Genomic DNA, 23,067 nt, shown 5'->3' on the forward strand with positions numbered 1-23,067 from the left:
GTTCTTGTTGCTCTAACGTTTGCTCGATATACTAATATGCTTTTTGCTAACTCTATCTCTTAGTTAGCAGCGACTGCATATGGTCCTTTGACGTCTTGCTCAATCCTTAATGCGTCAATGATAGTGTATGCATGGCTCCACCCATACATGTCTGTCCCTGCTAACTTCTTGGCCCATTTTTTGTTAGTAGTCTCGTTACAATAATTGGAAAATGCATTCATAACAATCGAAAGTGCGGCATATGGGTTGTTGGGATTGGCAGCCAACGCCTCGGCTTGGAGAGCGGAGGCTGTGAGATTGTTAGTTGCGTTTGCTGTGGAAATTCCCAACAGATAGGCCTCGCGACAATTCTTGTAGAGATCAGATACGTAACCGTAACTATCCTCAACGTCTTGTCGAGTGCCAGATAGTGTCAAGTGGCCGGCTACCAAATGCTCAAAATCGTACCCCAAGGCATACTTGTGTGCTAGTATATAGCCAGGAGTATCCTCAGTCTTCCCCAGGAAGAAATATGGGGACCATTTTGGAAATATGACTGACGAGTGCCTATTAGAAAGAGTCTCAAGACTTATACGCGGCGTAGGTGGTAATGTTACAGGGGTCACTCACTATCAATAAGTACCAACACTTTTTGTGGTGGGGCATATATATATGAGTTATCAGGAGAATGGTTAGGGCCTCTATTCTCGAGATGAAGCGTCTGATTGCCAACGGTTAACGTCATTTTGTCCGTAAATGTCTTGTTAGATAACGGGCGATAAGGGTCGTTAGCTAATGCGAGATATTCGTGAGTCAGTCGATGGCCGATTCGAGTGATGTTGCCGTACAGAAATGAGGCTCCATTATGATCAGCGTGAGAATGACTATATACTTGGTGTGTAATAGGGAGATGAGTGATGTTGCCAACTGCATAGAGCAAGTTGCGTCCAATAGATGGCGGTGCATCAATCATGATGACACCTTCCGTTGAAACCAAAGCCATTGCCTGATAATAATTGTTGGTAATCATGTAAACTCCCTTGCCAAAGCTCTCAACACGATATCCATCAGTATTAAGAGGGAGCCCAATTGCAAAATCTGGAATCGGGTTGTATATAGGATTCACCTCTCCCGGAGGTCCGATTACTTGAGGTGATGGACTTGAACATGCCAGCGCTGCTCGCAAAAGGCTCAAAAGAAACAGCGGCTTTAGCATAATGTCAAGGTCTGCAAGTTAGAAAAAGGGATGATATAACGAATTCACCGGCTGCTGCTGCTGCTATATATACATACATATATCTATACTGCTTGAGTAGTCTGGAACTGAATAAACATCCATTATATGCACTTCTTATATGACAGCTATTACGTTTCTACTCATACCCTGCTGCTTTTCGCATATTCTGAAAGAGGTGTTTTATCTGTGCATTGGCAATGTTGGGTATTCTCCATACTTACAAAGGACGGTAACTTCGGCCTACAGCAGCGGTATTAATAACCCGACCCATTAGTTTTACCGAAGTCATCAAAAAGATGCGCTATAATATTTCCTATTCATGCTAGCGGCAGTTATGTTTTTACAACACGAACTGACATAGAATGCAGAATGTAAAATGCTTACCAAGTTACTGGCTTGTTGGGCAACGGTTCTGATGCAAGCGCAAGAGCAGGTAAAGTCTGCAACTGACGCATACGATTATAACTAGTTGTTTACCTTACCTGTCTTACAGCCAAGACGCACTACTACATAATTCTCTTCTCTCTTTTTAACCTCTGAAAGCTAAATATGCATTAGCTTATGTAGAGTGGAAATGAAAATGCATAGCATAATGGTCCCAACCTGATTATTGCGGCATCGGGTGAGGTTAGCCACAAGAAAGCCAAAGCCAAGTAGGTACTCCGTACTACAGTATGAATGGGTTTATGAATAGGAGATACCGCAGGCGAAGAAGCGGAGTATGAGCTGTCGCGCTCTCGCATATTTTTCAGAGGCAATAGGTGACAATAGCCGCTGCTGATGGTTCCCGGCATTACTGAAAGCAAAACGAGCGCCCAGTTCCGGCCTCGTCCAGTTCATAAGCTTACAACTATCATAATCAGTCCGATTTAATATATGCTATACTCGGCAATTGTCATTTCAATGGGGACGAGCGCTGAGATGGAAGCTCGTAAGAAGAATATCGTAGCTTGCGGTCTAGGAATGTATGAATTCAGGTTGTCAGGGTAGCTAGCTACGGAGTACAAAGCATTTCATCGTACTATCCAACCACCGTATTATACAAGGCTCAATGTTGCACACATATTGCTTTGCTCGATGATTCTTGGTAATTTTTTATATTATAAAGTTTTAGAAAACACAAATTATTATATTCTCCCTATATTAACCTTCGCTGCCAAATATCATTAACTCACTATTAAAACTTTGGATGGATTCATAACTCCACATATATTGCCACAAGGTTTTACAATATACTCTTAACGTTTGTTTCTTAACATTAGTTGGGTCCAGTGGGTTGAGTAATATACCTCGCACTTTATCCAATAGAGATTGACAAACTGTTGATTGGTTTAGTATACCATCTCCATCGGAAACTGAAGGATACCCGCCAGACTCGCCCGTCACGTCCTCATCCAGAATTGGGCTCTCACCAAGTTCGTTGATTCCGCTTTGCAGCCACTCATCATCAGCTAATGGGTTGCTCGATCCATATGAGAAATCGTACAGCTTGTAAAGCATCTCCAGGGTCTCCACCCATGCACCCGAAACACGCCAGCGAGTCTGCCAGGATTTGATGATTTGCAGTAACTGATCAGCACTTTCTTTTGCAACATCTTTTGGGCATTTGCTGCAGGTCTGGGTATATAGAATCCATAGCTGAATTGCTGAAGCCGTAATGATAGCGTTTGCAGCGAAGGTCGATTGAAGCAAATCTCGATCCCGTTGATCTCCATTATTGAGCTCCATAGCCATTGCTGTTATTGCTTGAGCACTATCTATACAGGTATTGATGATGTGAGGTTCCTTATGATCAAGAGAGAGGCCCGCGTTGTCAAATTTTGTGACTGGATCAATTTCCAGTGTGAGTGCATATTGAGAATCTAGCTGAGGTAGATACTCTTGATGCATAACACATTTTGAATGCAGCAGCAGAAAATTCAGGTTGATGAAAGCCTGGGCTTGCCCGGTGACCTGGTGTAGCCTATAATTCTGTATTGACCAGTTTAAAGTCGGTGGAAGAGTGGCGGCAAATAATTCCACAGCCTTTTCCTTCTGGTAAAATTGACCTGTAGTATCAGTCGGGGTCTCTTTCAATTCTCTTCGACCACCAGATTTATATAGCATTGCCATATCTCCCCAAAGCTTCACCATTGCGACATAAAAGGGAAGGATTCCGAGTTGTGAAAGCTGGTGGCCGTACAGTACAATTGAATCAAGGGTTGGTCCTGAATACGATTCCCCAAAAGCAAATGTGTTTGGGGGACAGGGAAGCTGGATGCGAACTGACATCATATCAATAGCAAAGAATCGGTTGCATGAATATGACACCAATCGATCAACCACAAAGCAAGCCCAAAATGTCCGCCTTCGAATCTCCTTATGCTGATTGGTATGACGTTGGTTGAACTCGGAACCAAGCTGTAATGCGTGAGCCATTCTTATGGCCGTGCCAGCATACATCCATGACTTGAAGCTTGTCCATGTCACGAGTTCTCGAATAGCCAAAACCAAATTCCCCTGGATGGTGTAAACTGATGGCGAATAGCTGTTAGCAGATTTTTAGCAATTGCGGTGTTGACCAGGATCTTACCCGAGGGCTCATCAGAAGAATCGCGTGCTAGATTTCTAGCAAGTTCGGCATAGTGATTCGACAGAGCAGAGGCAGATTCAAACCCGAAGTCTTCTTTTGCCTCGTCGTCGGAGATGTACAAGGCGGAGAGAGTGATTATGGCAGTTACCAGCAGCTGAGACTTGCTGCTTAGTGCTGCAACATCTTGAGTTGGTTTATGGAGGAAAGAGCACAGTTCTACATCATGATGGCGGTCAAGAAAAATCTTGAACAGCCTCTCCAGCTGTGGAAGGCTCAAAAGAATACAGCTGCCTGAATTGTTCTCAAGTGGACTTTTCAGCTGTAGAGTTTCATAAGTCTTGACAGGTGTAGGTTCGGAGCTTGATTCGGGGGAGTATAAGGCTGAATAGTTCCCTGCCACGAGAGATTTTGGCCATGTGCACCTTGACTTTCGTTTTAGGCAGCTCCTACAGGCCGGTCGGGCACCATCACATTTGGTCTTTCGTTTTCTACTAACCGGATTTCAACAGATGTCAGTCAAGTGCTATGTGGCATGTGAACAATAGCAAGATTAACGGCTCCATTTTGTAAAACGTACCATACTTCACAAGCTTGGGGTGTACGGCTATCTGGGATACTTTTGGGACGCTGCATGTTTCAAGTTCTTGAAGGGAAACCGGATACTGCAGCGGGCCCTGTGAGATGAGCGGAACAGCAAAAGGTAGAGGAAGATGGAAACGTGTAAACAACAGAAGGGTAAACTGAGACCCAGAAGAAAGCCGGGTGATGAGCCAATTTGTCATCGGAGGTCTCGGGTCAGACATCGGAAGCTAACTTGTTGGAGCTAGCTGCCGAGTGTTTTTTTTTTTTTAAACACTAGTCCTGAATACGGAGTATCAACAGCATGATCCAGGTTAACTAACATCCGGCTATTTTATGTATTTACAAAGCAAGCAGCTCGATTTTGAGCCTGGAAGTCTGAATTATGACTTGATATGCTCTTTAAGTTTCTTCTTCATAGTCCAGTTAAGTTTGACGTCAGCATAGGTCTTGGGCTGGTGTTCTTAAATTGTAAAAGAAAAAAATCCTCTCTGTAATTAGGTCTCTTTTGCCTATTATGAATGCTAAGCCAGACTAAAAGCCTCTTTCAACGCCTCTTCAAACTCGCGATTGTACTCCATTGCAGATTCCAGAATCCCATCCATCATCATAAAATGATGTGGCATGCCCTTGTGTCTATGGGATTTGACTTTCATGTCCGCCGCCATGAGCTTTCTACCATATGCTTCGCCTTCATCAGGCAGAATATCCATCTCCGCAGTAATAATAAAGGCGGGGGCAAGATTGGCGAAATTCGGTGCGTTGATCGGAGATAATTTCCAATGCTAGAGACTTTTTGTCAATTCTTAAATTTGGACATGTTATGTAGCAATTTTTACTCACATTTCATACTCTAGAGGTCTTAGAGAGCCAAGGAATGTTTGATGAAGATACATCATACGTTCTGCTGGCAGGCCCACAGTATCAGACAGTTCTCTATAAGACTCATAGGGGCAATCGGCCTTGATTTTCCCATCGCGTGTAAAGACACCTGTAAGGTCCACGCATGGTACTGCTAGGACTTGTAATGAGAGAGGGTAGCCTGCGTTCCGAGCAAGATGCGCAATTTCAGCCGCGATATGTCCGCCAGCAGAAACTCCGCCAATAGCTACACGGCTAACATCAAGGTTAAACTCTCTCACTTTTTCATCGTATATCTACTAGAATAGTTAATTCTCTCAAGTTGAAAACGGGTTCATGATATGGGGATTTACCCATTTGAAAGCCATCCAAGAGTCTTCAATTGGAGTTGGATATGGGTTTTCAGGAGCGAGACGGTAGTCAACATCGAAACATACGCATCCTATCTCCTTCGTCAGCCGTCGGCAGAATGGGTCATCATAATGGAGACCCCCAAAAGTCCATCCTCCTGCGTGATAATTGATGTAGACAGGACGATTTGCATCACCGTCCTTCCATGGCTCGGGCTCAGATATCCTAATCGTGATCTCGCCACCATCTACAGCACACTTTTGTTCAGCGACACAGAAGACTTTAGGACCTTCGGCGCGACTATATGAGATAGTGTACTTTGAAGGGTTGTTCCGTGCTTCTTCGATAGGTATTTAATGCGTCTGTAGGCGGCCAACGTTGTATTTGTTACAGTACTCCACAAACACGGGATCGAAGCGTGAAAGGAGATCGTTGGGGATGCTGTTTAACAATGGTTGATAGATTTCCGGCTGCAATTTGGTTGTAGGCATGATGCAGAAGCTCATAAAGTTTCACTCTGATATCATTGAGTTTAACGTTCCTCGACCTGAATATACAGTCTCTCTCTCTCTATATATATATCAGATGTAGTGGATCTAGCGTAGTTTTAAGCTACACATACAATGTAGATAGTATCTCCATCTAAGGTCTTTCAACAGGGGACCTTACGGGACAGGTCTCGGGAAAGCCGTGCCTGGAGTCGGAACAGCCGTAGCAAGATAAAGCCATCATCCAACTCGTTAGCTTCAGTCCCGCTGGTAAACTTTTGTACCTAATGAGCCTAAAGGCATAAGTATATGTCAGAGTATTTATGAAAATGAAGTATGTGACATGGGTAAGAAACTTCATTCTTAGGTCGTTTCTTTAGGAATTTTATCTTTTGGGGAAGTGAGAGGAAGGTGTGTTCCACATATGTTTTCTACTTGTCGACCCCAATCTGCTCTGAACGTTACCACAGTGTTCCATCTTTGTTCCAATTATGTATACAAAAAGTGGAATATTGAGGTAGTTTCTAAAGTAAGAATCCCATCCAAAACTATAGTAGCTAATAGCTCTTAGATCACAAATACTCAGAGCTGTTCCTTTAAAGCCTTTTTAAAATCCTTCAGGAACACCCATCTTCCAGCTTTGACCCAACCCTTTTCAACAAAGCCATCAACATATTTCGGGAAAAAGTCCAGCACGTCCAGCAGGGATGCATCATGTGCCATGACAACCAATATCTTGTCATTTGCATCAACTTCCTGGATTTTCCTAATTGTCTCCACCGCCTGATTTGCGTCGGCTGCAACACCGTTTCCATCTGTGGAACTAGAAACAGTAAAAAAAGGCTTATTCTTATCACCATCTGGCAACAAATGATCGAAAAGGGCCCCGGGATATGCAAGGGCGCTCTGTTTCTCGAAGGAGTTTGGCAACAGAACAGAGGGTAGACCTAGATATCTCGATGGCCTGAATTGTCCTCCGTGATGACATGCATCTCCGCCCATGAAGACAAAGCTATTAGATGTCACCCGGGCAAGAGCACTAATGTGTCCTATAGCATGCCCCGGGCTATCCAGCAAAAAGAAGCTACCATCGCCGAAATAGTCAAAAGCGTTGAATCCTCCTATCTGCAGTCCATTGGCCGTATCAAATGAAATCTCGCGTAGAACCCTACCCTCAAAATCGGACTCAAGTAGCGGCGAATCTGGGTTTGTAGGATATGCTGGTATGAAATTCTGTTTGAACCCAGGGCCTACAACAAGTGTAGTATGCTTATCGAATGTTGACATATCGCCGATGTGGTCCCAGTGCCAATGGCTCCAGATGACGGCGTCAATATCTTTCCCGTCGATTCCATGTTCTTCTAATTGCTCTCGAACTCCTTTTTGCACTTCGACCTTCCATCCGCCATCCCTGATCCTGTTGCTTACAGGTGGCGGCAAGTTCATATAATCTTTTCGAGCACCGAGATCGAAAAGCAGTTTGCCATTCGAAGGGTGCTCGATTAAGAATGAGTAGGCTGGACAATTGAGGTGTTCCAGACCTTGAAAGATTGGAGACATGAAGAGCTCCGAAGGAATATCTCCAACGCGAGTTGTAGTGTCAATGATACGGATTTTGACGGATACCGAGGAGAACGGAATTTTGAGGTCTGGTAACTGTTCCATTTTGAAGGATCTTGAATAAACTCTAGTATCGTATGGAAAAGGGAAGATGAAAGATGGTTGCGTTGCCTTAATGGATGGGCCGTACATAAGTAGTATAAATATCTTTCAATTTAGCTGCCTGCCCCATGAGATCGTAATATGAGCCCAAATATTATGGAGAGGTAACTATGATAGATAGATTCTAAATTATTAATCCGGGTGGGAATCATAACCCCATTACTTGGTTCCGAGACCATTTCGGCACATCCGACACCAGCGGAAGACAATGTAATTGTGAATACAAGGGTTTATACCGGAAAAGCCGCCCCAAGAGATTTTTTTCGGAGGGATAACTCATATGGTAATTGTCTCAAACTAAGTTAAGAGTCATTGGGGTATTCGGCCAACATTCTAGGCTTGTGGGTAAATATGATGATTGGCAATATAGGAAGGCGAAGCAGATGTATATCTTAGTAGTTCGGTTAATAAGCGTTTCGCCATGCTTTTCTTTGTAATGTACGTAAGGATGGTTCGGATAACCCGTCGGCAGATAAATTAGGTGCTCATTATTGAATGTAAAATTTGCATTTATAAAGCGTAAAACACTTGCAGCGTCCTTTAGACTCTGATCAACAAAGCCGTTTTCTTCATAAATTATTAATACTGCCAGCATGGTTCAAAAAGAAGCTGTTCTAACCGATAAGGCACCGCTACCTCTGCCTATCTTCTCACAGGCAATCAAATGTGGACCTATGGTTTATTGCTCTGGAAGCGTTGGCATGAATCCAACTACCAACACGTTGGAGCTCGCGCTGAACAATGCCTGAAGAACTTGAGCGTTATCTTAGAGGAAGCCGGAAGTAGCCTTGACAAGGTTGTTAAAGTAAATATTTTCCTGACCAACATGGAGAGCTTTGCGTCAGTGAACATGGTCTATGAAAAGTACTTTAATAAGGAACCAAAGCCTGTACGACTCCATACTATTTCTCAAGGTTTTTGTTATGGAATGTATGTTGATTCAACTACAGTGCCGCACTTGCGTAGCTGTGTTTCAGTTGCCGCTAAGCACCGATGTTGAGATCGAATGCGTAGCGCATTTGTGAAGCATATTCATCACTTCAAAAACAGAAGAATCCGTGACTAATATTTACATAGATACTTCATTGTATGGCATCTGATTACCGAATCAACCCATATGGACTTTGACTATAAAGCCCGAGGACATACGCGCTGAGACTTTGGGGCAATGGAGGGCTGGACTTGTGCTTATCAATGGTGTCCCGTGAAGATTAACGACGAGAAAGGGTGGCGGATAACGGGGAATAGCTGCACCGAAAACGGTGGGATCGTATATAGCTCGGAAAAGCCCAAAGTATAATAGACTTACTTGATGTTGGATTCACAGCAGGTCCTGAATGCTAACTTATTGTAAACATTGGGTTGAGCTATTTTACGCTATCCGTTCAGCCTCACTCTGCTGCCTAACGCAGCGGGGGAACAGCACCTCCTACAAATCCATCTCATCAAAGATTTTGGATTTATTTGTCTTATGAGATTACATTCCCCACACATTGACGCCCCATGTCCCAACTAGCAATATCTACAGTTTTCCCCAAGTGGACGCCTGAGACTCTCGACATCCACCACATCGACACCGGGAGCGGCAATGCTACTCTGATCGTTGGACCCGATGGGACAACTATTTTGATTGACTGTGGGACTTCTAAGGATGCCTCCGTGGGGCAGGACGACTCGCGCCGGCCCGGCGAGCTCGTGGCGGCCTATGCTTTGCGCAACAGCCCCAGCACGACGCTCGAGTATCTTGTCGCCACTCATGTACACCCGGACCACGTCGGCGATGTTCATTCAGACAAAACAGCGATGGGTAACGGCTTCCAAAGGACTGGGCTCAGCGATGTTGATCATCAGATGCCGGCGAAGCTAGTGATTGATCGTGCCTATCCCAATTACGGCTTGCGGCCACCACTTTCAGCCCCATTCACCGACAACTATCTGGCTTGGCTCAATGCTAGGCGACAGGAAGGGCGTGAAGTCGCCCGCATCGATGTTGGTTCGAAGAGTCAGATCAAGCTGCGGTCGCCTGAAGACTACCCGACGTTCTCCATTCGGACGCTCGCCGCAAACGGGTTGGTGTGGACCGGCAACGGGCAAGAGAGCCGCTCGCTTTTCCCGGATCTCAGCACACTGCCACCAGAGGCGCTGCCTGAAGAGAACAAGTGTTCAATAGCATTCCTCTTGTCGTATGGTCTCTTCCGTTACTATACTGGTGGCGATCTTACCTGCGACACTTATGATGGCCGTTATCCCTGGATGGACATCGAAACACCCGTGGCGAAGGCCGCAGGCAAAGTCGATGTCGCCGTGGCTAATCACCATGGCTACTTTGATGCCTGCGGACCTGGCTTCGTTACTATGCTTGATGCAACAACTTATATAATTCCCGCCTGGCATGTCACTCATCCGGGAATGGCCCAGCTCCAGCGTATGCTCGGGGCTTGGCCGGGCGTGGCGAGACGCAACGTCTTTGCCACCAGGATGTTACCGGAGAATCGTCTTCTCAACAACCGCTTCACTTCTGAGATGTGCAGTCAGCAGGGTCATGTGGTAGTTCGCGTAGCGCCGGGCGGGGGCAGTTATAAAATTTTCGTACTTGACAGCAATGACGAACAGGACTTTGTGACTGCTGAATTTGGCCCTTATCTGTGTAACTAAAGTATTGGAACACTCTTTTATTGATATCTTGATAAAGCTTACCGGGCAAGTACCTGAATAAGCTATCATATTATCTTAACACCGCACTGAGAGAACTCTATCAGACTAAATATATCACAATGCCTGGTGTCAATACATCCAGTTATCCATAATGTTAACATGCTTATGTACCTAATGTCAGGATATGGGGATGAAAAGACAGCTGTTTAATCTCTCGCTTAGCTTCAATCAACCGTTATTTACCCTATTATAGTACAGAATAAGAAGAGTCGGAGTTGAACTAGAGTGCATTGTCCGTCATGACATAATGGTCTAGCAAAGCCTTAGTATCTAACTATGAGGAAACACTCGTCTTTTATACCAAAGAGCGTTGTTAGGCCCGGCTGAGTTACCAATCGTGGCTATTAATTGAACACGGGGCCAGTCAGATCCGCCCATCAAAGTGACAGCTGTTTCCTTATTGCTAAGATTAGTTATCAGTCGGTGGCCCAACATATTTGCATATAACCTCCTCTTTCTCAGTAGAGCACTGCGACAAAACAGTACTAGTTCTCGTATCGAACAGCTCAATCAATTCGCCGCCCTCTGGAGTGACTCTGCCCGCCGATCCCTGCGCTGACGCGTTCCGGATAGTGATAGTACCATAGTCGGGAGACGCCACGATGCCGGTATCATTGCCTCCAGAATTGTTGTAGTCCTCGACAATCCACTCAACACTTTTCTGACACAGCGGTGCATCTGATGGTGCATCAGTGCTGTTAAAAGTGTGCGAAGCAGTCTGCCCAGTGCTGAGGTTGTCTAAGATAGCGGAGCCATTGAAAGGTCCATAGGCGTAGATAGTCATTCTGATATCGTCGCCCTCGCCGACTTCGAAGTTCTCAAAAACTGGCGCGCTTAGAGGAACCCACTCAAACCAGCCGAACGCTGTGCCATTGCCGGTGAGCCTGACGCCTGTCTGTAACGGACCGCCTCCAGGACATTCCGTGGAACCGTCGATTCCAACCCAAATAGAAGGACCAAAGCTTTTGCCGCCCTTTGGGACTGTGAATGTGCCAGTCACTGAGGTAAATCCACTCCCGCTCTGCTTAACACCGGACCATACGCGGTCCAGAGTTTGTGGGGGGTTTGCGTCAGTCGATTGTGGGGAGAGGGCTGACGCAAAGGTAGCCGTCGCAACAGTGAGGACGATGAGCTTCATAGTGAGATGAAGGTTTTGCTGTCGACAAATTATAAATTAGGCAGTTCACTGGTATACGTCGTGCTGTTGTTGGGAAAGAAGGAATGTGCCTGTGTTATATAGACCTCATCAGATGTTATCCATAGCTCACCGTCAAATAGGCGAACCACAGCTGCTCTTACGGCAATTGATCGACGGTCGGCAGTATAATGAGACGTTTATGCGGTATTCGCAATCTGCCCCTATGTATCAACGGCAGTCGGCAGTAAAATACGACGTTTTTGTGGAATTCGCAACCCACCTTGTTTATTATCAACGTTACTTCATAATTCTCTTCCGCTAAGAAACTCTTACACAATCCTTTTGCTTATAATAAAAAGCCACAAAGACTTGTAGTTCATTTTATCCTAGAGTAAGTCAACGACAAGCGATGACCATGAAGCCATTTTATCCGTTTTTTTCATCTCCTGAATTGATGCGGCCATAATATCCAAAGACTTTTGTATATCCCCTTCATCAAGAAACCCCTTTCTAATCGAACCTAGAAGAGGCGACATCTGGGTACAATAGAACACAAGCAGTATACCAAGGAAATTTTGACTCCAGTAGAACAAATATGGCAATAAGAGTTTTTGTTTCCCAGGAGGCACAATTAATAAGGGCCAATTCAGGCAGCTCTACCACTATTCTTAGCAAGATAAAGAATCAGCAAATCCAGCGCGTTACAAACCTTTAAACAACAGCTGACACCATACACGTCGTCGGTCATTATGTTCTTAGGGAAGTGCAAAACTTTATATATGAGAGGGCGATAAATCATATACTGAGCATCCTAATATCGGGTTAGAAGTAGCGCAGTTTGCACGTCGCGGACGTATTTGCGACGAGCGGCTTCTTCGCTTTTGTCACTGATATCTGATCCAAACAAAAGCTCACCGTCTACTAGTGCACTTCGAGCATCATCCCGCTGTAATGCTGGTGGTAGTATTGACTTCCATTTTTCTAGTTGGTTCGCGTGATATTGTACAACAGATGAGATAGCTTTTGGATTGGCGGAATGGCTAGTCTCTGTGTCTGGTTAGCCTTGGCCTAATGATGATTGGCTCTCTGGCCTATGACTCTTCTCACCATGATTCATCGCCTCGTGGAATGCACGACAAATACGCCGTAGCGCAATGAGAGCGCTCCTGGAATAAATGAGCAGCAACGTCTCTGGATTTCAGAGAAACTTTGGAATATTGGAGAGCGAGCCTCTATACCACAATCCATGTCATTGGTAAGTCTATTTTTTAATACAAGTCGCAGCGCATATTACTGTACTTCTTGTCTCTTACAAGTAATAGGCTAGACTAAGAGATGAAGCAATTAGTGACTCAGATATAATAGCTGGGTTATTACTGATAGCAATTAGTTTCTCCCCCTACCTCCATAAGAGCTATTTTATCATAAAGAATATTTGTATCTACACCGCAGGGCGGGTAGTATTAATTTCCTTCCCACACCACTGCTAGAAACTCTGTTGCTTTGGTGAACTCAAAATCGGGAAAGAGCTGATTTATTTTGTCAGACGAAGTCCATGCCACTGTGGTACTACTCAGGACGACACTAACAGATACAGCCTTCGAAACAGCTAACTTATATACAAAAATAGGACCTATCCTATTACACCACTACCTTATTTCCTCTTAAATTAACTTATTATTATACTGGCTCCAAAGTGATATCCTGAAAGTCAAAGTGTGACTCAGGTGACAAGCTACTAGCGAAAGGGAAAAGCGGTATATTTTGGTTCAAGAAATACACTGATAAAGCGTCCATAGAATTGTCAGTATGGTGAGGATATTGTACGTCTCCTAAGTTACCATTAGATTGTGTATAATCCATTGGTAGATTTCCGATTTGCGTTGGCGACAGCCCGGATATTGGTAGTAAGGACTCTTCTTGGAAAGTGTTAAAATTAAAGGAGCGAGGTGTGATTGGTTTAATCACACTTTCGTTAGCAGGTACACTCCAGCTAAGCTGTGTGTTCTCAGTGTGATCCACAGGACTCTCGCTGTAGCACCGCGGTTTGGATGACGCCCGAAGATCTCCAAAGATACTTCGGACTGCTTTGTCGTTTTCCGAAAGCAAAGTATTATCCCTTCTCGTTGTATAGATAGCGACTGCTTCTTTTAGTTGTTCGCAGATCCCAGCAAATCTTGAGGCATGTGGATTTAGTTTTCCAAGATGGACCATTATTTTGATTGCCCGATTTAGCAACGGATTCACGGACCAGGTATAACGTCCAGATCTGTCTAGACAAGCAAGGCCGAGACACAGGGCTGATATAAACACGCTATTGACAACCAAAGGTTGCCGGCTTGGAGTGTTTAGCTCGAAGACATATTCATAAGCGATGTCGATGCCTTTTATAGCAGAGTTGACACAAGCGTCAGCGTAGGTTGCGAGACTGATCATAATGGAAGAAGTTTCGCTTTTTGAGAATTCTATATCCGAAGCATGGTGGACTCGGAAGGTCAGAAAAGGCTTCGTAAGTAGAACAATGGAATAATAATACGCCATCGTGACGATGCTTAAGCCTTGTTTTGGAGACAGACAAAAGCCTCCCGGCGATGCACCGTGATTCTGCTCCGCGTCTGATTCATCAATCCCATCAACCATCAACATTCGCGGCAACTCTTCGGTCCATTGTCTATGCTGCTGCGAGATACTTCTGGCCAACTCGAGGCTTATAGCCTTTTCTGCATAAACTTCGACCAGTATTCGCTCAAAAACATTGCAGATCCTAAACATGGCTGAGAAGACTTGTCCCGCCACATCAGGGCGTTCATAATCATGCGGGGGTTTAAGTGGCGCCCAGACGATGTTTGATACAGCCTCTGTCGTCGCGGGCGGTCTTCCTAGAGAAGCCGCCAGGAATAGATCACATACTCGCAATGACTTCCAAGCACGCTCTCTAGCTAGGCCTTCCTCGCCGCCGAAGGCCTTATTTGTCTCATGGAGATGAATTCCAAGTGTATAGGCGGCCCTGGCAGCGGTGCCGAGATTTATAAAGGCGGCGTTGTACTGGCATGCCGCCATCATGTGATAAGTGATTAATATGACTGCCTGGACGGTCGCCAGGCTGGGATCGTCTATGAGATTGAACATGGTAAGATGACGCCCGAACGCAAAGCATTGTTCAGAAAGTAGCTCGTCTACGTCGCCTTGAGCTCTAGCTTGGAACCCTATAGCGAGGGCCAGGTGGATGATGGCAGACTTGGCCTTTGTTCTTTGTGAGGGTTGTTCAACCCAGTCCTGCAACTGGGCTAGCAGCCAAGGTGGGTCTAAGAAGTCCAATATCCCGCTTACAGCAAGGAAAAACTCTTTTGCAATACTCCGGGTGGTAGCCAGATCTATTGATGGCTCTCGGACCATCTCAAAGCGTATTTTCGAGGTGGCCTCTACCATAGGATTCCGAGCGGGCTCATTGGTAAAGGGGCATGGCCCTACAGCAGCCCGTAACGTGTTTCTCACCGACGCCAGAAATGATAGAGATGCTGAATCCCCTACGTAGACTGCAATCTACGTCAGCAACAATAAATCACTTGCTTTAGCTTGCGTTCGGCTCCGAGAACATACTGAATTTACCTCTACTATCCTTGAGCATTTGCGAATCTTTGGATACAGAGTACAGATTTGAAACTGGGATATCGATTTGCTTTGATGATGATGCCGGTGATGCGGGATCAAGAGGGCCCGGTCCGCGTCGAGATTCTCTGTTAGTAAGTCTCTTTGACAGCAGGCTTTCTTGTGAAGCTGGTCGAGGGTATCTTGAGTAACAGCAAGCATCCTCAACTCCACGAGCCCTGCAGTGATCACAAGGCAATATGCCATTACACTTCGACTTGCGTTTCTTGCAATTTTCGCACGCTTGCGCTACCCGTCTCCGGAAGCGAGGGTCAACCTTTGGTCGAGGCATTGAGAAAGACACTGCGACTTTGAGGACAGGTAGATGAATAAGGAAGAATGCCTCAAACCAGTACGCCAAGATTACAGATGTAGAGCGCAACCACAAGAAATGAAAGTTCCTCAAAGTTAAAACGTCTTCGTTTGTAAAGCGAGCTGTTGAGGAGGCAAGGATGAAATACATTTAGTGCACCTTGGTCTAATCTGACTAAGTCTAGGGTTGGTAAATCATGAATGCGGGGAATAACCTTGGTAGATCAAGGCCATGTGATCGGTTTGAGACAACAAAGTACCCTGGCAACCTGGCATACCGTCATCTATGTACGTTGTAGCCTACAAGGTTTAGCACTTTAATCTCCGGGATTGCCGAGCTTTGTGCATTTACTTTTGTCTCGATTATCCAATCCTTAGAGGACAGTTAAGTAGGTTACATATACAGGAGTAGCAGCCAGTGACACTCGGCACACATTAAACCCCCTATATCACGCTCATCAATACTAACTACTCCGGTTCTGTAGACTCCCTCTAGTGATTAGGAAAAGGAATAACGAAGCGAGAAAAATTTAAGTGTGACATCTCTTTACAAGCGTCAACTCAAGTAACTAAATACAAATTCTCGTACAGAGACTGTAGGCATCTGTCGGTCATAGTTTCTATCTCACACAGTCCTTAGCTAGTCTTTGGCTAGAACTACTACTTGTATAGCGGCTAACTGTATGGAGTACAGGGTACTGCGGGGGCGGGGCTAGGTGGAATGGTGGTTTTCAGGTCGAATTCAGAGTTTATTCCACGCAAAGGTGAGACAACCGGCCGTAAGCAGTCACAGAATTCAGCAGCATTACGAAGTGAAGTTCCGTGTCTTTCTAATATATCACGAAGTGAACTAGAACAAAGCATTCAGAGCCAAGATCAATTTCTCTATCTCTCTCCATTGACATACTGCAAGGCAGTGCTGTGAGATCCATTGTTGCAATTCGCCGCTGAGAGGGTCTTGGTTTCTTCGTTAATATGGTTTGTTAATTGTTCGGTAGTTCTTCGGTGTCGTTTCGCGTCACGATATATGAACGTTATTCGCCTGGAACTGTAGCTTGACTTCCTTTGACTTGCAGAATGTGGCTGCATCACTTGGTAGAAGATAGCGGCTATCTTCTAATACTAAAGGCAACAGCTCCTCATCGATTCATTGCAAGAAAAGCTCTTTGTTGTTTTATGTTGTATGCTGTTGGATGTCGAATTCCACTGTAACATCCGGAATATAGGGACGCCCCTCTTTACTCGCATCTCTTCCGTCCCATAGCACATGAAAGATGATCTCAAGACCGAAGCAGAGAGAGGCGGGGAACGAGTCTGCTACCGATTACGAGGTAGTTGGCCCACCGGGAGAGTTGTGGCCTACCGCGCGCCTAATCCACGAAGCCCCAAATGGCTACAGCACTGTGATTGTTGCAACTGTTCCATGCTAGCTTTAGCTAGCAAGGGGTAGCATCCGACGCTATCGAGCATCCGGCCGGCCTATACACTATCCGGTGCGCCATCCGGACAATGGCGACCTTACTACTCGGTGCCGATTATAACTTGCTGTTGTTTCGTGCGCTTAGTTGGTTTCTGTGTAAGTCTCGAGGCCGCCAGCTATTGAACGCAACCATGGTTGCCCCGCAGAGTTTTACTTACAATATTGCCCCCAGCCGGGTTGTCTTTGGGAGTGGAAAGCTCCGAGCACTGCCCGTGGAGATGGCAAGGCGTGAGTTGCGCTCCCCATTGATCCTCACTACTTCCGAACAGATCCACCAAGGCGAGATGGTCAAGGCTACTTTGGGCGCTGGACACACGTTTGCCGAGGCGACTATGCACACCCCAACAAGCGTCACTGAGAGGGCCCTGGCGTCTGCGAAGTCCGTCCTCGCCGACTCGATTGTTTCTATTGGCGGAGGGAGTACTATTGGACTCGGCAAGGCTATAAGCATTCGCACCGGGTTGCCCCATATCTGCATCCCGACAACATATTCTGGTTCAGAGATGACGCCCATTCTTGGCGAGTCGGCGGACGGACTCAAGAAGACGAGGAGTGACCCCAAGATTCTTCCTGGGACAGTCATTTACGATGTGGATCTGACTATGACTCTTCCGGTCGGCCTGAGTGCTGCTAGCGGCATGAACGCAATCGCTCACGCAGGTATTATAGCCTTCTTTTTTTAGCCTTTCCACTGACGCATTGCGGTCTTGAGAAATATTAACCAAGTCTGCAGTGGAGGCGTTGTATGCTCACGACTCGAACCCAATCATCTCCCTGCTCGCCATTGAAGGTGTCAAGTCCCTTGCAGAATCTCTCCCTGCCATCATGGACTCGCCAACAGACCTGAATGCCCGATCTATGGCCCAGTACGGCGCCTGGCTTTGCGGACTCTGTCTTGGGTCCGTTGGCATGGCTCTCCACCACAAACTCTGTCACGTTTTGGGCGGGAGTTTCAACCTGCCTCACGCTGAAACGCACGCTGTTGTACTACCCCATTCTTTGGCATATAATGCTCCAAATATTCCGGAGGTTATGAAGAAGCTAGCGGATGTGCTCCCAGGTAGTAATGGCGATGCTGTCCAGGGACTCAGCTTTCTTTTAAAACGCCTTAAATTGCAACGTGGATTGCAAAGTTTCGGCTTCACGGACGAAGACATCGATAAGGCGGCTGATATTGCAGTTAGTAATCCTTATTCTAACCCACGCCCAATCGAAAGGCCTCTGATTAGAGAGCTGATTAGAAGAGCATACGCGGGTGAGGACGCAAGAGTAGATATGTGAAACAAGGTTGATCTTCGCTACACCACTGAAACAAGGCAAGAGTAGAAACGTTGAGAGGGAAAAGAATCGGCTAAAGAACATCAATATAATCGACTTGGCCAAGCAAATTTTATAAGTGTTACAACTGTGATGACTGTGTCTATCTCCACGGGTAAAATGGTCATTGGACTTATGTAAGTAGCGAGTTACGGTGAATTGGAGCAATTGGGGTTATGAATCAGTTAGTAAAAGTTAGTCTCTAGGAAGAGAGTTATATCAACGGCTGTCTGACGGATATAACGGTGAAACGAAGTATAGAAGGATACGCTTTTAAGTACTGAACGACGAATTCCATCGGACCTTCGCTGATGAGTTGTTTTCAGCCTCTTTTATGTGTGGCGGTTATTGGCTGTTAAATATTGTTGCCCTGGTAATTGGGGCCAGTCATCTATTAAATGGTCCGCTGGATTGAGTTGTATCAGAAACCATAGCACAAAAAAGGAGAAGTAACGAAGTCAAAGAATGTGATATACAATAATGACGGTAATGAACTCTAAATTCGTCCAATACAGAGGAAGCCTCTTCGTGCTATAGCATGATCCAAACCACAAAGTCCAGTTCGAACACGCATACCTCCTTTCAGCTACCCAGCTTCCAGATCCCTGACCACTCGTCACAGCAGCATAGCCTCAGTGAATACTCATTCAACAGCTATTTCAGATTCTACCACCTAAACAGCTTAATGTGAGAACGGGAGCTGTCTATACTCAACAGTTTCTTCCGGGTATGGCGACGCTGGCAAATCCACAAATGCCGGCTGTAAGAAATGTGCCAGCTCGCCATCCTCGGGGTTGACCTGAGGAGCAGACCAACCGTCTCCAAGCCATGATAGCCGGTTAGTCTGGGTCTCTTCATTGTATACATAATTAAAATCTTCCCAGCGTGGTGATCGAAGAGTCTCCAGTGCATGCAAGGCACTACCCGGCCAGATTCCCACAATTCGGTCTCCCTTGCCACCCTTGCTCTTATACCAACTGCTGCATTTGTCGATATACACGGTATCTTTGAAGTACCTATCAATGACTTCTGAGAAGTCTTTCACACGGGCGGACTTTGGTTCCATGCTCGAGATATTCTCCTTTTGGAGTTTCCGTATACATTTGATAATGTAATCCCCCGTCTTTTCGATCATGGTCGTAAGTGGTCCCGTCCCGATGGCTGCATTAGGACCTAGCATCATGAAATAATTAGGAAAGTCGTCGGTAGCCAGAGATAGGTACGTCTCGGGGTACGGTTCAAACTTCTTCATCATGGTTTGACCATGTTTTCCAACGACCGAGAAAGGCGGCGGCGCCGAAGTCTGAAAACCAGTTGCGCAAACCAAAATGTCCAGCTCCTTGATTTCTCCATTTTGTAGCACAAGACCAGTGTCTGTAGCTTCGGAAATGGGTGTATTGATGAAATCGACATTATCTTCACCAAGTGCTTCAAGATAACCAGGACCAGGTGTCAGCCTTCGGCAGCCCACACTAAAGTTTGGCATTAAAACTTCAAGGATGTGTGGTTTCTTTGCCAACTTTTCTTTCATAAGCGCTGTAAAATCCTCACGAGCGAGCCTCTGCGTTTCTGAGTCCTTGAAGGTAAGAGAATGAGCCGAGTTGCCGTCTCTCTCGATAATGGTTCGAAAATTCAGGTAGTACTGAGGGTCATTGGTGAATTTTGCCTTGTGCTCCGGAGAAACTACAAGAGGTTAATCTTCCCAGTCTTCTTTTCGTAGCATCGCGACTCAGAATCAATTAAAATGAGTAAAACTTACAATCGGTGCTTCCTAATCCAAGAGTCGTCATTACGGAATCTCCAAAGGGTCTGGAGATCCATGTCGTGCTTCGGATAAAGCAGCTTAAATGCGTGCCACATACTCGCTGTAAAGCAGGAATAATCTGGATGGCGCTACTTCCACCACCAATAATGCCAATTCTTTTCCCTTCAAAAGTAATACTAAAGATAAAATTAACGTTTCCTTGTTTCCAAAAAAATTAAAAATAAAAATAAAAATAAAGAATTGTATGTACCTATCGTCCCATACTGCTGAGTGAAGTACGGGGATTTTCATTTCACGAAGTCCTGGAATATCTGGCCAAGAGGGTTCGTTTAGCATTCCCCGCGCGCTGATAACAACATCGACTATGTCAACTATAGTCTCTCCAGTTTTCAAATTCTTAATCGTAACCTCCCTAATAAATTGTTAGTCTGAGACATAAGAAGATAGGTATATAAATATCTCGAACCATTTTGAGATATCCTCCTTCCACTTTGCGTTGGTTACTTTATGTAGAGTCTTGATGAATCGGTTCACAGAATATCGTTCCGCAACCGACTCCAGATATTTACATATTTCTGCCGCGGGGGCATAAAACCGGCTCCAATTCGGGTTGGGTGCAAATGTGTACTGATATGAATGTGCTGTCGGATGGTGTTACACACTAATGAGATCTCTTCAATAGCCGGCATAAAACATACCAGGAATGTCGCAGGCACAACCCGGGTAGCGGTTCTCATGCCAAGTGCCTCCAATCCCGGAGTTCTTCTCATATATGGTTAGTCTCACGTTGCGTAGTCGCTCTGGTATCCGAACGCCGCAATAGATTCCCGAGAAACCGGCGCCGATGATGACCACACTCATTGGTCGAAAATTCTCCACGACTCGAGGGTAAACTGTAGACACCTGAGGCTTGGGTGACATCGTGTCAATTCTGGAACCGTTGGTCTTCTCATTAGTAAGACCAAGGTCGACCTCTGTCGTTGATGGAGGAACCATGATTTCCAAGGCTCTTAAGTCACTCCCAAGAAACGACTAGCAATTCCGCGAAACCTAAGTCACTGAATGGCTCTTTTTTTACGAAGTTAGGAGAGAATGAATCCAGAGCAATTAAAGCAATTTAAAACCTTTACTGGGCCTCTTTACATGCTCAGAGTTGCTAGATGACATCACATGGCCAGATTCCTCATGCGCATGAATCGACCAATACCGAGAACCGGGCCGAGAACATTTCATTTGCCGCGGGTCATCGCCTACCCACGGAAGCAGGATCCGTAATACTGGACACCGTGAGGGCTGAGGTGGAAGAGGGGTTCCCAAAGCTCAAGTCATCTAATTTCCTCTTATTGTCTGGCAGCGTCAGGGCGTTTCTAGGGAGACAGGAGCGGCTGTTACAGAAAAGCTGAAATGATTCAAGCCTGACTACATGTAATTTCATCCTGAGAACCAAATTGAGATATGTCTTCGATTAAACTACTATTTTTCTCTACTCTAAGCATCATTGTCGAAGTACATCTTATAAGCGCAGCCAATTGAAGATTGAAGGGCTCTGTTCGATGCTGTCAGCCTTTTAGCTACAATCTATCATCTCTTAATCTATATCCGGTACAGGCAGACCGTTTATGTACTGCATTTGCTTCCCCTGAGCCTTCATCGCTGCCTCTGCGTTTTGGTATCGCAAATCAATTGCCTCCTGCTTTGTAACAAGAACAAATTCATATTTCAACAATGCACACCCGACATCGACACCATACTGTTCAGCCGTTTCTTTGTCCTGTACTGTCTTCAACTCCACCACAAGCGTCCTCTTAACACCAAAAACTGCATCTGATGTTTCATATGGATCATTTTTTAAGTATAAAGCACTGCATGCAATAGTTAATTGGGAACTTTACAACAGCGTAGAGCGAATGTATCAGCGCCATAAACGTACGTGACGAGAGGATCATAAATCGGATGGTCAAACATAAAGTGCATGTGACTTGGCCGGTAACAATGTCGATTGAGGGTTCCAAGAAGTTTTCCAACCGGTCCATCACTTGGAATTGGATATGGGACTGGGACAATGCCTTTGAACCAGAAATTCCCGTCCTTGTCGCTCGTAAGAACAGCTCGTCCGTTAGGACCGTCATGATCTGCGTATTGAACATCATAAAATCCCTTGGAGTCAGTCTCCCAAACATCAATTCTGGCATTCTCGATTGGCTGCCCTGCCAAGTTGCGAACTTGGCAGATGACGAGAAGTGGGTTTCCCTGAGGATCAGTCGAGATGTTGGCACCATTGGTAACATACTCCGCTTCGTGAGTGTGGAATGGTCCTAATACTGTCCCTTCTGTCGAGCCTTTTGGCTTGGGGTGGTCAATCGCATCAACAAGCAATGAAACTCCGAGGACATCCGAAAGTAAAATGAATTCCTTGCATAGACACGTATTAGTCGTGATTGATAGGATTGAGCGAAATGTATCAGCACCTATCCGTGATACGCTTACCTGACGTGTATCAGTACATTTTTGACCAACTTTAGTGAGGAACTCTATTGCAGCCATCCACTCTTCCGTACTGAGTCTCGTTTCCCGTACTAAATCATGGAGATGAACAACAAGTCTTTCAAACAGATACCTAACGCGTCTATCGGAACAGCTAGAATTCACGATTTGAACATTCTCTGTGATGTTTTCAGTGGTGAGGTCCAGCATTTCGACCTTTGTATTGGGCGTTTTGTGAGCCGACATGCTGATGGTGGTAGATAGTAGAAAGCAGAAAATAGTTGTTTGACTTAGTTTGGTAGACTCTCCAGTTGAGGTTGCGTAAAAAGTGAATGAAGAAGCGTACCAAACGAATTTAGAAGCGGATCTTCTTCAAACGTCTATAAGGCATAGTACAACGCTACAAACACTTGATACTC

At 45.5% G+C, this 23,067-nt stretch overlaps 10 protein-coding genes across 10 annotated transcripts; 2 read left to right on the plus strand and 8 right to left on the minus strand.

Annotated features, from left to right (window-relative positions):
• Window positions 1-59: 59 nt before the first annotated feature.
• T069G_10142 (metallo-beta-lactamase superfamily domain-containing protein) lies at window positions 60-1,195 on the minus strand (the record flags this gene model as incomplete). Its single annotated transcript, XM_056177352.1, has 2 exons — window positions 60-424; window positions 610-1,195. The coding sequence occupies 2 exons, from the start codon at window positions 1,193-1,195 to the stop codon at window positions 60-62; spliced, it is 951 nt and encodes a 316-aa protein (XP_056025830.1).
• A 916-nt stretch (window positions 1,196-2,111) lies between these two features.
• Window positions 2,112-4,591, minus strand: T069G_10143 (fungal specific transcription factor domain-containing protein; the record flags this gene model as incomplete). The annotated part of the gene is made up of 3 exons (XM_056177353.1): window positions 2,112-2,173; window positions 2,557-3,729; window positions 4,366-4,591. 3 exons carry the CDS (start codon window positions 4,589-4,591, stop codon window positions 2,112-2,114), a joined length of 1,461 nt encoding a protein of 486 aa, XP_056025831.1.
• A 428-nt stretch (window positions 4,592-5,019) lies between these two features.
• Window positions 5,020-6,070, minus strand: T069G_10144 (alpha/beta hydrolase fold domain-containing protein; the record flags this gene model as incomplete). Its single annotated transcript, XM_056177354.1, has 4 exons — window positions 5,020-5,152; window positions 5,211-5,524; window positions 5,582-5,879; window positions 5,985-6,070. 4 exons carry the CDS (start codon window positions 6,068-6,070, stop codon window positions 5,020-5,022), a joined length of 831 nt encoding a protein of 276 aa, XP_056025832.1.
• Window positions 6,071-6,649: 579 nt separating this feature from the next.
• On the minus strand, window positions 6,650-7,732 carry T069G_10145 (metallo-beta-lactamase superfamily domain-containing protein; the record flags this gene model as incomplete). Its single annotated transcript, XM_056177355.1, has 2 exons — window positions 6,650-6,864; window positions 6,925-7,732. The coding sequence occupies 2 exons, from the start codon at window positions 7,730-7,732 to the stop codon at window positions 6,650-6,652; spliced, it is 1,023 nt and encodes a 340-aa protein (XP_056025833.1).
• Window positions 7,733-9,292: 1,560 nt separating this feature from the next.
• Window positions 9,293-10,444, plus strand: T069G_10146 (metallo-beta-lactamase superfamily domain-containing protein; the record flags this gene model as incomplete). The annotated part of the gene is made up of 1 exon (XM_056177356.1): window positions 9,293-10,444. The coding sequence occupies one exon, from the start codon at window positions 9,293-9,295 to the stop codon at window positions 10,442-10,444; it is 1,152 nt and encodes a 383-aa protein (XP_056025834.1).
• Window positions 10,445-10,913: 469 nt separating this feature from the next.
• On the minus strand, window positions 10,914-11,642 carry T069G_10147 (peptidase a4 family domain-containing protein; the record flags this gene model as incomplete). Its single annotated transcript, XM_056177357.1, has 1 exon — window positions 10,914-11,642. The coding sequence occupies one exon, from the start codon at window positions 11,640-11,642 to the stop codon at window positions 10,914-10,916; it is 729 nt and encodes a 242-aa protein (XP_056025835.1).
• Window positions 11,643-13,885: 2,243 nt separating this feature from the next.
• On the minus strand, window positions 13,886-15,270 carry T069G_10148 (uncharacterized protein; the record flags this gene model as incomplete). The annotated part of the gene is made up of 4 exons (XM_056177358.1): window positions 13,886-13,915; window positions 13,968-14,200; window positions 14,240-15,178; window positions 15,243-15,270. 4 exons carry the CDS (start codon window positions 15,268-15,270, stop codon window positions 13,886-13,888), a joined length of 1,230 nt encoding a protein of 409 aa, XP_056025836.1.
• Window positions 15,271-17,213: 1,943 nt separating this feature from the next.
• On the plus strand, window positions 17,214-18,363 carry T069G_10149 (iron-containing alcohol dehydrogenase domain-containing protein; the record flags this gene model as incomplete). The annotated part of the gene is made up of 2 exons (XM_056177359.1): window positions 17,214-17,742; window positions 17,816-18,363. 2 exons carry the CDS (start codon window positions 17,214-17,216, stop codon window positions 18,361-18,363), a joined length of 1,077 nt encoding a protein of 358 aa, XP_056025837.1.
• Window positions 18,364-19,081: 718 nt separating this feature from the next.
• T069G_10150 (flavin-binding monooxygenase-like domain-containing protein) lies at window positions 19,082-21,160 on the minus strand (the record flags this gene model as incomplete). Its single annotated transcript, XM_056177360.1, has 5 exons — window positions 19,082-20,082; window positions 20,159-20,340; window positions 20,415-20,576; window positions 20,631-20,805; window positions 20,863-21,160. 5 exons carry the CDS (start codon window positions 21,158-21,160, stop codon window positions 19,082-19,084), a joined length of 1,818 nt encoding a protein of 605 aa, XP_056025838.1.
• A 592-nt stretch (window positions 21,161-21,752) lies between these two features.
• On the minus strand, window positions 21,753-22,894 carry T069G_10151 (dioxygenase domain-containing protein; the record flags this gene model as incomplete). The annotated part of the gene is made up of 3 exons (XM_056177361.1): window positions 21,753-22,026; window positions 22,095-22,576; window positions 22,652-22,894. 3 exons carry the CDS (start codon window positions 22,892-22,894, stop codon window positions 21,753-21,755), a joined length of 999 nt encoding a protein of 332 aa, XP_056025839.1.
• Window positions 22,895-23,067: the final 173 nt, after the last annotated feature.

This window comes from Trichoderma breve, chromosome 6 (assembly GCF_028502605.1).
Source record: "Trichoderma breve strain T069 chromosome 6, whole genome shotgun sequence".
Lineage (NCBI taxonomy): Eukaryota > Fungi > Ascomycota > Sordariomycetes > Hypocreales > Hypocreaceae > Trichoderma > Trichoderma breve.